The 11774-nt window shown below is 46.2% G+C and overlaps 1 protein-coding gene across 1 annotated transcript in view; it reads left to right on the top strand.

The window, feature by feature from the left end:
• Positions 1-11774, top strand: part of FAM174C (family with sequence similarity 174 member C) — a 40868-nt gene that overhangs the window by 12392 nt on the left and 16702 nt on the right. The window contains exons 2-3 of the mRNA XM_044278989.1: positions 4557-4733; positions 9289-9347. Of these exons, the coding sequence (XP_044134924.1) occupies positions 4557-4733; positions 9289-9347 (236 nt within the window). The remainder of the gene's footprint in view (positions 1-4556; positions 4734-9288; positions 9348-11774) is intronic.

Genomic DNA, 11774 nt, shown 5'->3' with positions numbered 1-11774 from the left:
TGACAAACAGGGAACTGGGGCAAGCCAGAAACGAGCAGCTGGTAGAAAGTAAGTATGCTTCCTTCCACATGTCCAACAGGGAGGAGAAAGGCTGCCAAAAATTATTTCAAAGCTGGATAGATCTTTTAAAGTGGCGCTTCAAGATCAGTGCCCAATTTAGGCATTACAGCCAGGATCCTGTGGTAACCCAATTCCAGTCCTGTTTTTTCCCAATCTTTGCAGGCGGCTATCTAGCTTGTCTCCCTGCAGAGTGAGCAGTGAAACTCAGCAAGATAATGCTGGGGGAAAGAGTAAGGGGGTTATTTACTATATTAGGCGTATTTCTGGTTCTTTGCACCACAATCTGCGACTTTTCTCCACTCACACCAGGTCTACAAAAAGTGGGCAGGAAAAGGGGACGAACCAGCAGGCCCATCTCATTCATCATTTTCTATGTCTGTTTTAAGTGCATAAAATGGTCTAAATCTTAAATATACGCCAGCAAGGTTGCTGGCGTATATTTAGAAGCGGAGGTGTATCCGCCGAAGTTATGTAGAGGTCGGCTCCTCTACAGAACTTTGGCGGATTCACCACAAGTGCTTTTTAAGACCGGCGTCTAAATGCTAAATTATAACAGAAAACTGGAGGGTGCCTTGCCACTCCATTCATTCACAGGGACTACCAGAAATAGCTGAGCACTGTAGGGGATAATTTGAAGCAAGCTTCACCTTTTCCTCTTGACCAGAATCAGTCACAGTTCTGAGCTAAAGGACCATACCATGATTATGCCTTCATGTCTTGATCTTTGCCACCAATGTAATACAGGGAGTGCAGAATTATTAGGCAAATGAGTATTTTGACCACATCATCCTCTTTATGCATGTTGTCTTACTCCAAGCTGTATAGGCTCGAAAGCCTACTACCTATTAGGCATATTAGGTGATGTGCATCTCTGTAATGAGAAGGGGTGTGGTCTAATGACATCAACACCCTATATCAGGTGTGCATAATTATTAGGCAACTTCCTTTCCTTTGGCAAAATGGGTCAAAAGAAGGACTTGACAGGCTCAGAAAAGTCAAAAATAGTGAGATATCTTGCAGAGGGATGCAGCACTCTTAAAATTGCAAAGCTTCTGAAGCGTGATCATCGAACAATCAAGCGTTTCATTCAAAATAGTCAACAGGGTCGCAAGAAGCGTGTGGAAAAACCAAGGCGCAAAATAACTGCCCATGAACTGAGAAAAGTCAAGCGTGCAGCTGCCAAGATGCCACTTGCCACCAGTTTGGCCATATTTCAGAGCTGCAACATCACTGGAGTGCCCAAAAGCACAAGGTGTGCAATACTCAGAGACATGGCCAAGGTAAGAAAGGCTGAAAGACGACCACCACTGAACAAGACACACAAGCTGAAACGTCAAGACTGGGCCAAGAAATATCTCAAGACTGATTTTTCTAAGGTTTTATGGACTGATGAAATGAGAGTGAGTCTTGATGGGCCAGATGGATGGGCCCGTGGCTGGATTGGTAAAGGGCAGAGAGCTCCAGTCCGACTCAGACGCCAGCAAGGTGGAGGTGGAGTACTGGTTTGGGCTGGTATCATCAAAGATGAGCTTGTGGGGCCTTTTCGGGTTGAGGATGGAGTCAAGCTCAACTCCCAGTCCTACTGCCAGTTTCTGGAAGACACCTTCTTTAAGCAGTGGTACAGGAAGAAGTCTGCATCCTTCAAGAAAAACATGATTTTCATGCAGGACAATACTCCATCACACGCGTCCAAGTACTCCACAGTGTGGCTGGCAAGAAAGGGTATAAAAGAAGAAAATCTAATGACATGGCCTCCTTGTTCACCTGATCTGAACCCCATTGAGAACCTGTGGTCCATCATCAAATGTGAGATTTACAAGGAGGGAAAACAGTACACCTCTCTGAACAGTGTCTGGGAGGCTGTGGTTGCTGCTGCACGCAATGTTGATGGTGAACAGATCAAAACACTGACAGAATCCATGGATGGCAGGCTTTTGAGTGTCCTTGCAAAGAAAGGTGGCTATATTGGTCACTGATTTGTTTTTGTTTTGTTTTTGAATGTCAGAAATGTATATTTGTGAATGTTGAGATGTTATATTGGTTTCACTGGTAAAAATAAATAATTGAAATGGGTATATATTTGTTTTTTGTTAAGTTGCCTAATAATTATGCACAGTAATAGTCACCTGCACACACAGATATCCCCCTAAAATAGCTAAAACTAAAAACAAACTAAAAACTACTTCCAAAAATATTCAGCTTTGATATTAATGAGTTTTTTGGGTTCATTGAGAACATGGTTGTTGTTCAATAATAAAATTAATCCTCAAAAATACAACTTGCCTAATAATTCTGCACTCCCTGTATGTAAACAGAAAACAAATTGGGCCTCATTGGGGGGTTAGAAAATGAGGCCCAGTGTGTGTTTGTACTGGCAGACGAGGCCAGGGCCAGATGGTCCGGGCCCCCTGCTACAGCGGGCCCCATAGCAGCCACAACTGTGGTAGTTCTGCCCCTGAGTTTATACCAAAATACATTAAAATTGTCTCACTTTATCTTACAATGGGGTAAAGGAAAACTGGCTTAATTGCTCATAGCAACCAGATTCCACCTTTCATTTTTCAAAGCTCTTTTTTAAAAGGTGGAATCTGATTGGTTGCTATGGACAACTAAACCAGTTCGACTTTACACCAGTTTTGATAAATCTCCCCCAAGTCTCCTAAACTCAGAACAATAAAATAAGTACTGAAGTCAGCTATGTTGCTAAACCCAGACATCCCAACCTGCAAAAAGTCATTTCAGGGAGGTGCACTTCTCATTTCCGGGAGGTTTACTTTCTTTTTTTTCCTTTCACAAACTTTGTATTACATTTTCCAAACATATGCAGCATCTGCACACTTTGCTCTATGGTGTGGAGGACTGGGCTCATCACCCAAATTATCATATTTATGTATATGATTAAAGGGATTCTGTCACCACCTATCAGCCCTGTGAGCTAAACATATGCTCATGTCCAGGGTAGCATTCTGATTTCTAAGGTGGCCTTATAAAAGCTATTTGTGGCTTTATTCTGCGGAAAAACAGGTTTTACTAACCTGTCAATCATTGAATTAAGGTGCCCAAGCAGGGGAGGTGGATGCCTGGTGCCCGGCCGCATGCATCGCCGTTCGTGCCCAGCGCCGCCTCCTACTCCTCAGCGCCACCTCTCCCTCCCTCCCCTCTTTGAGATCCCGCGTGTGCGCACAGGTTCAGCCTGATGCGCAGCTGCGGACTGCTGGCATCGGCTTCTTCTTGCACTGTGCGCACGCGCCGAGAAGGGGACACTGCTACAGGTTGCCGGAAAGGTTTACTGCGAGTAAACCTTTCCGGGATATATTGTTTCACATGCGGGCGTCAGGGAGCCGATATCTAATAGCGGGAGACTCCCTGAACGTCCGGGAGACTTGAGATCCCTGTAAACCAGAAATACCGCCAGAGAAAAGCCTGTTTGTGCAGCATGTGATCACTTCTGGCAAAACTGCCTTCTTGTACAGAAATTTTTCTCACCTGGAGCCATGTCCTTATGTGTCAGCAGATGACTTTGGATGTCTCTTGCATTGCACAGGCTAGGAGGGGAGGGAAGAAAGGAAGGATTACATTTAACCCCTTAAAGGGGGTTATTTGTGGCATATCGCTAGGATACACCACTAGTTGGGTGCAGGACCCACCTCTGAGACATGCTCCTATCTCCAGAATGGGACCCCTGAAGTGAAGGGTAAGTAGCTGTGCATGCGTGGCCACCTTCTGTGTTCACTGCTATGGGAGTTCCGAAAAAGGCTGAGTGCTGGCTTGACTATTTCCAGCAGTCCCATAGCAGTGAAAGGTGAACGAGCTGCAACGCAATCGCGAGGTTGTCATGGTAGCCAGTGGCCTAGTGAAACGTTAGGACTCCGATTTCCTATAATATGTATAATAGGCTATTACACCCTGCCTCAGATGTGGTTAAATTGACAATACATTGCAGAAGTGTTGTAGTTTAATGTACAAGTAAGTGAAAAAAAGGTAAAAAGCCTATACATGTACATGACCGCTGCCAGCCAATCAGTAGTCATAGCATGAATTGTGGCTCTAGAACCAGAACACTGCAACGGGGTGTTTTTTTTTTTTACACCCTTTGCCCAGTGTTGGGCAACCTCTTTAATTGGTGCTATTAAAGAAATACAACTCGTAAAAACAAGAACCATTCGGTTGTGCTGTAGAAAAACAAAACAAAAAAAACTATGGCTTCTGGAAGGTGCGGCTAGAAAAACTAAAGTATTGCTGCCAAAACTGCTCCATCAGGGGTTAAATGGGGTGGCAAAGGGGTAACAGATATTATCCAAATTAATTTGGGGTGGTGAAAGGGTTAATATTAATATCCTTCCAACATATTTTGTATAAAAAATATAAGTAAATAAAAATGCATAACGTTGACAGGTGAAAAAAAGGCTACAAACGGATAGGATTTGCCAGCACGGAGATTGCACATCGATCGAATTGTATTTCCTCATTTGATCGTCTAACCACAACCTTATCAGCCGACCTGTTATTATGTCACATGACACACGGCTGGCGAGCCGGGTTTGCGTCACGTGATCTTGCTCGTGTCGTGTCTGCTGCGTGGTGGCGAGGGGGGCCGATCCAGGAAGTGGCGGCGCGGAGTGATCGCGACTTCGCGAGTCATTACCATAGAGTGTCCGGCGGCGGGGCAGCGGGTGAGTGCTCTATACTGCGTGTGCTCGTAGGGGTGTACCACGCACGGGTTGTGTGTAGGTGGAGCTGTAGTCACCGTAAGTTGCTGCTCTTCTATGGACGTCCGACACGTACACTTCTGTACCTGCACATCTTCCTGACTTGTGCCCCCGAGACCTGTGTGTGAATATTTCCTCTATAGACAGCACAGTCATGCATAGAATCCCAGCCAAGAGCACATAGAGACGTTTTATTTTTGGCAGCAAATTCTAATCAGTTTAATATGAGCTCCTTCTGACCCACCAAGTGGGCAACAGGGCAAAATAGGATCTGGGTGGCTGGATTTCTTTTTAACCAAGGCCAGGTCCAACCCATTGTTTTCTGTGAGATTAGTGGTGCCGTGTGTGTCTGGCAGCCACTTTTCCCTTTTGTAGCATTGACATAGCATAGGGGTTGCCTCCCTTCCGCACATGGCATTTATCAGGTAGAGAAAGTTAATACAAGACACTTACTAATGCATTGTGATTGTCTATATTGCTTCCGTTGCTGGCTTAATTCATTTTTTCCCCATTGCATTATACACTGCTTGTTTCCATAGTTATGACCACCCTGTAATTATGACCACACTGTAGTAAAAGGTGCTGACCTCTCTGGTGGCCACCTCATATCTGCACTAGGGATCGACCGATTATCGGATTTACCGATATTATCGGCCGATATTCAGGATTTTGAACGCTATCGGTATCGGCATTTATTTTGCCGATATTCCGATAGCGTATGGGGAACACAGATCGCGCTGCTGTCAGCGCTCTCCGTGTTCCCTCAGCAGCACAGGGGAGAAGGAAGCAGTGTCTCCTCCCCCTGTGCTGCTGCCGCTGCCACCAATGTAAGGACAGGGGACAAGAGGAGGGGAGGAGCTATGGCCACTGCGCCACCAATGAAGCTTAATCTCTCATTCATATACAGGAGGCGGGAGCTGCAGAATCACATAGCCGGCTCCCGACCTCTATGAGCGGTAGCTGCGATCTGTGGTAGTTAACCCATCAGGTGCCGCGGATCGCAGCTACAGCTCATAGAGGTCGGGAGCCGGCTATGTAATTCTGCAGCTCCCGCCTCCTGTATATGAATAAATGATAGATTAATCTTCATTGGTGGCGCAGTGCGCCCCCCCAACCCCAGTATTAGACATTGGTGGCGCAGTGTGCCCCCCCTCCCCCCAGTATTAAGCATTGGTGGCGCAGTGCCCCCCCCCCCCCCGTGTTAAGCATTGGTGGCGCAGTGCGCCCCCCCCCCCCCCCACCCCAGTATTAAAAACATTGGTGGCGCAGTGCGCCCCTCCACAGGTTCCCCTCTCCCCTGCTCCTCCGATCGGAGCCCCAGCAGTGTAATGCTGGGGCTCCGATCGGTTACCATGGCAGCCAGGACGCTATTGAAGCCCTGGCTGCCATGATAAGCTCCATGCTGCTGTGTGCACAATGCACAGAGCAGCAGGTACAGTGTGAGCTCCTATTCACCCTGATAGATCTCTATCAGGGTGAATAGGACAAGGGTTCTAGTCCCTAAGGGGGCTAAAAGTTAGTAAAATAAAAAAGTTACAAAAATAAAACACCAAAATATTAAGTATAAATGAAAAAGAAAGATTTACAAAAAAAAAATACACATTAACAATAAACATTAATTTTCAGCAGATTTGTGGGAATTTTTTTTTTTTTTTTTTCAAAAATGAAAATTCCCAGAATATCGGTATAAATTATTGGCTATCGGCCCAAAAGTTCACAAATTATCGGTATCGGCCCTAAAAAATCAATATCGGTCGATCCCTAATCTGCGCTGCACCGATGGTCTAAACCAGGCATCCTCAAACTGCGGCCCTCCAGCTGTTGTAAAACTACAGCTCCTACAATGCCCTGCTGTAGGCTGATACCTGTAGGCTGTTCGGGCATGCTGGGAGTTGTAGTTTTGCAATAGCTGGAGGGCCACAGTTTGAGGATGCCTAGTCTAAACCCTGCAAACGAGCCATGTATAATGTGAAGGGAAAATTAGTCCAGCCAGCAATGGAAGCAATATGGACAATCACAATACATTAGTAAGTGCCTTGTAGTTAATTCTCCGATGCTTAATCGCGCAGGGCAAAGGCATTTTCAGGAGTTCCGGTGACGAACTGGGCTCTCCATGGGGCTGCCAGGAAGCCCGGTGACGTCACCAGCACTGATCGGCGGGCTTTAGCGCTGTCTAGCCAGTTAAACGGCTAGGGCAGCGCTAAAGCTTGCCCATCTGAGCCGGTGACGTCACTGAACACACTGCCGGGCAGAAGCCCCCGCCCAGGAGTGTGTTATTGTAAACAAAAGTGCCCTTGCCCTGCGCGATCTAGAGCGCAGGGCAAGGGAGCGCATCGGAGCATGAGATGCTTACATCAGGGGGGCTGCCTGGGTGAAAATATGGGTATGTTCGGGTTCAGCTCTGAACCTGGACAACCCCTTTAAGGCTACTTTCACACTGCCGTTTCTGGGTCCGCCTGTGAGATCCGTTTCAAGGCTCTCACAAGCGGCCCAAAACAGATCAGTTTAGCCCCAATGCATTCTGGATGGATAAGGATCCGTTCAGAATGCATCAGTTTGGCTCCGTTCCGCCTCCATTCCGCTCTGGAGGCAGACAGCATTTTGGTGTCCGCCTGGCAATGCGGAGCCAAACGGATCCGTCCTGACTTACAATGTAAGTCAATGGGGACGTATCCGTTTACATTGACACAATATGGTACAATTGTAAACGGATCCGTCCCCCATTGACTTTCAATGTAAGTCAGGACGGATCCATTTGACTTAGACTTAGACTTTTTTTTTGACAGAGTAATGCATACCGATCCGTTCTGAACGGATACCAGCGTTTGCATTATAGGTGTGGATCCGTCTGTGCAGATACCAGACGGATCCGCAACTAAACGCGGGTGTGAAAGTAGCCTAAGCTGCCATGTCACATTTGAAGACCCCCTGATGCACCCTTAGAGTAGAAACTCCCAAAAAGTGACCCCATTTTGGAAACTACTGGATAAGGTGGCAGTTATGTTGGTACTAGTTTAGGGTACATATGATTTTTGGTTGCTCTATATTACACCTTTTGTGAGGCAAGGTAACAAATAATAGCTGTTTTGGCACCATTTTTATTTTTTATTTACAGTGTTCATCTGACAGGTTAGATCATGTGGTATTTTTATAGAGCAGGTTGTTACGGACGCGACAATACCAAATATGACAACTTTCTTTGGTTGTTTCAGTTTTACATAATAAAGCATTTTTGAAAAAAATTATTTTTTTTGTGTCTCCATATTCTGAAAGCCATAGTTTTTTAAAATTTTGGCTGACTGTCTGTCTTATGTAGGGGCTAATTACTTTCGGGATGAGATGACGGTTTGATTGGTACTATTTTAGGGTGCATATGACTTTTTGATCGCTTGGTATTACACTTTTTGTGATGTAAGGTGACCAAAAATGGCTTTTTTGACACACTTTTTATTTTTTTACGGTGTTCATCTGAGGGGTTAAGTCATGTGATATTTTTATACAGCAGGTTCTTATGGAGGTGGTGATACCTAATATGTATACTTTTTTATTTTTTTAAGTTTTGCACAATGACAACATTTTTGAAACAAAAAAAAATAATCTTTAGTGTCTCCATAGTCTGAGAGCCATAGTTTTTTTTTTTTTTTTTGGGCGATTGTCTTAGGGGTTAATTTTTGTCAGGGTGAGGTGATGGTTAGATTGGTACTAGAAGATGTGATCTTTCAGACAGATAATAGGGGCTTCCTGCAGGTGACGGGAGCTTTCTTTATCAGGTTTTGTTCAAACGTTGTGACCATGGTCCGGCTTTTCCTACGTGAACAGAACTTTATAGTCATTGGTTGTGTTGGTAGGTAATTGCCTATGGCCATCTGTACTAAATGATCAACTTCACATTTTTGCAAGGACCAGTTACTTTAGAGTTTTGATGCCGGTAAGGCTACTTTCACACTAGCGTTCGTCGGTCCGCTCGTGAGCTCCGTTTGAAGGGGCTCACGAGCGGACCCGAACGCTTCCGTCCAGCCCTGATGCAGTCTGAATGGAGCGGATCCGCTCAGACTGCATCAGTCTGGCGGCGTTCAGCCTCCGCTCCGCTCGCCTCCGCACGGACAGGCGGACAGCTGAACGCTGCTTGCAGCGTTCGGGTGTCCGCCTGGCCGTGCGGAGGCGTGCGGATCCGTCCAGACTTACAATGTAAGTCAATGGGGACGGATCCGCTTGAAGATGCCACAATATGGCTCAATCTTCAGGCGGATCCGTCCCCCATTGACTTTACATTGAAAGTCTGGACGGATCCGTACGAGGCTATTTTCACACTTAGCTGTTATATGCTAAAATAATGCAGACGGATCCGTTCTGAACGGAGCCTCCGTCTGCATTATTATGATCGGATCCGTTCAGAACGGATCCGATCGAACGCTGGTGTGAAAGTAGCCTAAGACTGCAAGAAGAAATAGGACCTGTCCTGTATTATAACATTTGAGCACATTTCTGTAATTTATCAGTTTTCTTTTTCTCCATACAGTTAGTGAAGAATACCTTAGAGAACCATCAAAGACGAAAAAGGAGAAGTTAAACATGGAGGTTGGTAAATTAAATCTTTACGTGGTTTAATAACTTCGGTTGCAATTATGATTGCCACATTCTCCTTTTAAACAGAATGTAAGCTCCATAAAGAGCCTCCTGTTCTGCTGACTCTGCCAGCATCTGTGGCTGTGTGATCTCCCACTTGTAAAGAAAGAGGTTGTCCAAGATAATTCAAAATCACGGACAAGCCTCCAAATAACCGAAAATGAAAAATGATGTAATACTCACCTGTTTCTCCATTGCTGTTCTCTGCAATGCTGGTTCACTCTTCTTGACTCAGTTTGTTTACAAACTGCAACGGTGATGTTGTGGTATACGGCATGAGACTGCTGCAGCCAATCACTGTCCTCAGTGGCCCGCTATACCAGCATGTCACTGTGCACATCACAGACACTGTGACATGCAGGTGTATGGCACGTAATTGCTGCAGCCAATTACTGTCCTCATGGTTAGACCACTGAGAACAGTAATTGGCGTTGATATCAACACTGCTGCTACAGGGAAAACGCGTGTGGGATCTGTCAGATAAGTAAAGCTCAGTTCTTTTTAGCAGAAGCTTTCCATGTCCGATTTAGTTATGACACTAAACAGAATATGCTAAAACTTTCAAACGTTCTGTAGTTTGACCTGAAAATTGAACTGCAAGACCAGGTGATATTTTAGTTTCATGGCTTTGGGAAGGCTGGGAGTAAGGGTACTTTCACACTTGCGCCAGAGTGATCCGGCAAAATGTATGCTAACTGATGGCATTTGTAAGGCTGATCAGTATCCTGATTAGTCTTAGGGCTCTTTCACACCTGCGTTCTTGTCTTCCGGCATAGAGTTCCGTCGTCGGGGCTCTATGCCGGAAGAATCCTGATCAGGATTATCCCCATGCATTCTGAATGGATAGAAATCCGTTCAGGATGTCTTCAGTTCCGGACCGGAACGTTTTTTGGCCGGAGAAAATACCGCAGCATGCTGCGCATTTTGCTCCGGCCAAAAATCCTGAAGACTTGCCGCAAGGCCGGATCCGGAATTAATGCCCATTGAAAGGCATTGATCCGAATCCGGCCTTAAGCTAAACGTTGTTTCGCTGCATTGCCGGATCCGACGTTTAGCTTTTTCTGAATGGTTACCATGGCTGCCGGAACGCTAAAGTCCTGGCAGCCATGGTAAAGTGTAGCGGGGAGCGGGGGAGCAGTATACTTACCGTCCGTGCGGCTCCCGGGGAGCTCCAGAGTGACGTCAGGGCACCCCAAGCGCATGGATCACGTGATTGCATCGCTCGTCATCCATGCGCATGGGGCGCTCTGATGTCACTCTGGAGCGCCCCGGGAGCCGCACAGACTGTAAGTATACCGCTCCCTGCTCCTACTATGGCAACCAGGACTTTAATAGCGTCCCGGCTGCCATAGTAACACTGAAAGCATTTTGAAGACTGATCCGTCTTCAAATGCTTTCAGTACACTTGCGTTTTCCCGGATCCGGCGTGTAATTCCGGCAAGTGGAGTACACGCCGGATCCGGACAACGCAAGTGTGAAAGAGGCCTTAAAAATGCCCGATTAAAATGCGGGATCAGTCTTTCCGGTGTCATCTGGCAAAACGGATCTGGAATTAATTTCTTTACCTTTTTTTTGGTGTGCACATGCGCAGACCGGAAGCATGGATCTGGCATTCCGGTATTTTAAATGCCAGATCCGGCACTAATACATTCCTATAGAAAAAAATGGCATTCAGGCAAGTCTTCAGTTTTTTTGCTGCGATTTAGGCCTCGTTCACACTTCAGTGATTTCCATCAGTGATTTGTGAGCCAAAACCAGGTGCAGCTCTAAACATAGAACAGGAGCAGATCTTTCCCTTCTACCTAATGTCTATGGAGGCTCCACTTCTGGTTTTGGCTCACAAATCACTGATGGAAATCACTGACCAAACACTGAAGTGTGAACTAGGCCTTTCTCTTTTGCCTGATCAGTCAAAATGACTGAACTGAAGACATCCTGATTAGGGATGAGCGAACTCGAACTGTATAGTTCGGGTTCGTACCGAATTTTGGGGTGTCCGTGACACGGACCCGAACCCGGACATTTTCGTAAAAGTCCGGGTTCGGGTTCGGTGTTCGTCGCTTTCTTGGCGCTTTTGTGACGCTTTCTTGGCGCTTTTTGAAAGGCTGCAAAGCAGCCAATCAACAAGCGTCATACTACTTGCCCCAAGAGGCCATCACAGCCATGCCTACTATTGGCATGGCTGTGATTGGCCAGAGCACCATGTGACCCAGCCTCTATTTAAGCTGGAGTCACATAGCGCCGCCCGTCACTCTGCTCTGATTAGCGTAGGGAGAGGTTGCGGCTGCGACAGTAGGGCGAGATTAGGCAGATTAACTCCTCCAAAGGACTTGATTAACTGATCGATCTGCAGCTGTGGATCATTGAGCTGCTGATCCT

This window comes from Bufo gargarizans, chromosome 1 (assembly GCF_014858855.1).
Source record: "Bufo gargarizans isolate SCDJY-AF-19 chromosome 1, ASM1485885v1, whole genome shotgun sequence".
Taxonomy (NCBI): Eukaryota; Metazoa; Chordata; class Amphibia; order Anura; family Bufonidae; genus Bufo; species Bufo gargarizans.
This window is presented reverse-complemented; position numbering and strand designations above follow the sequence as displayed.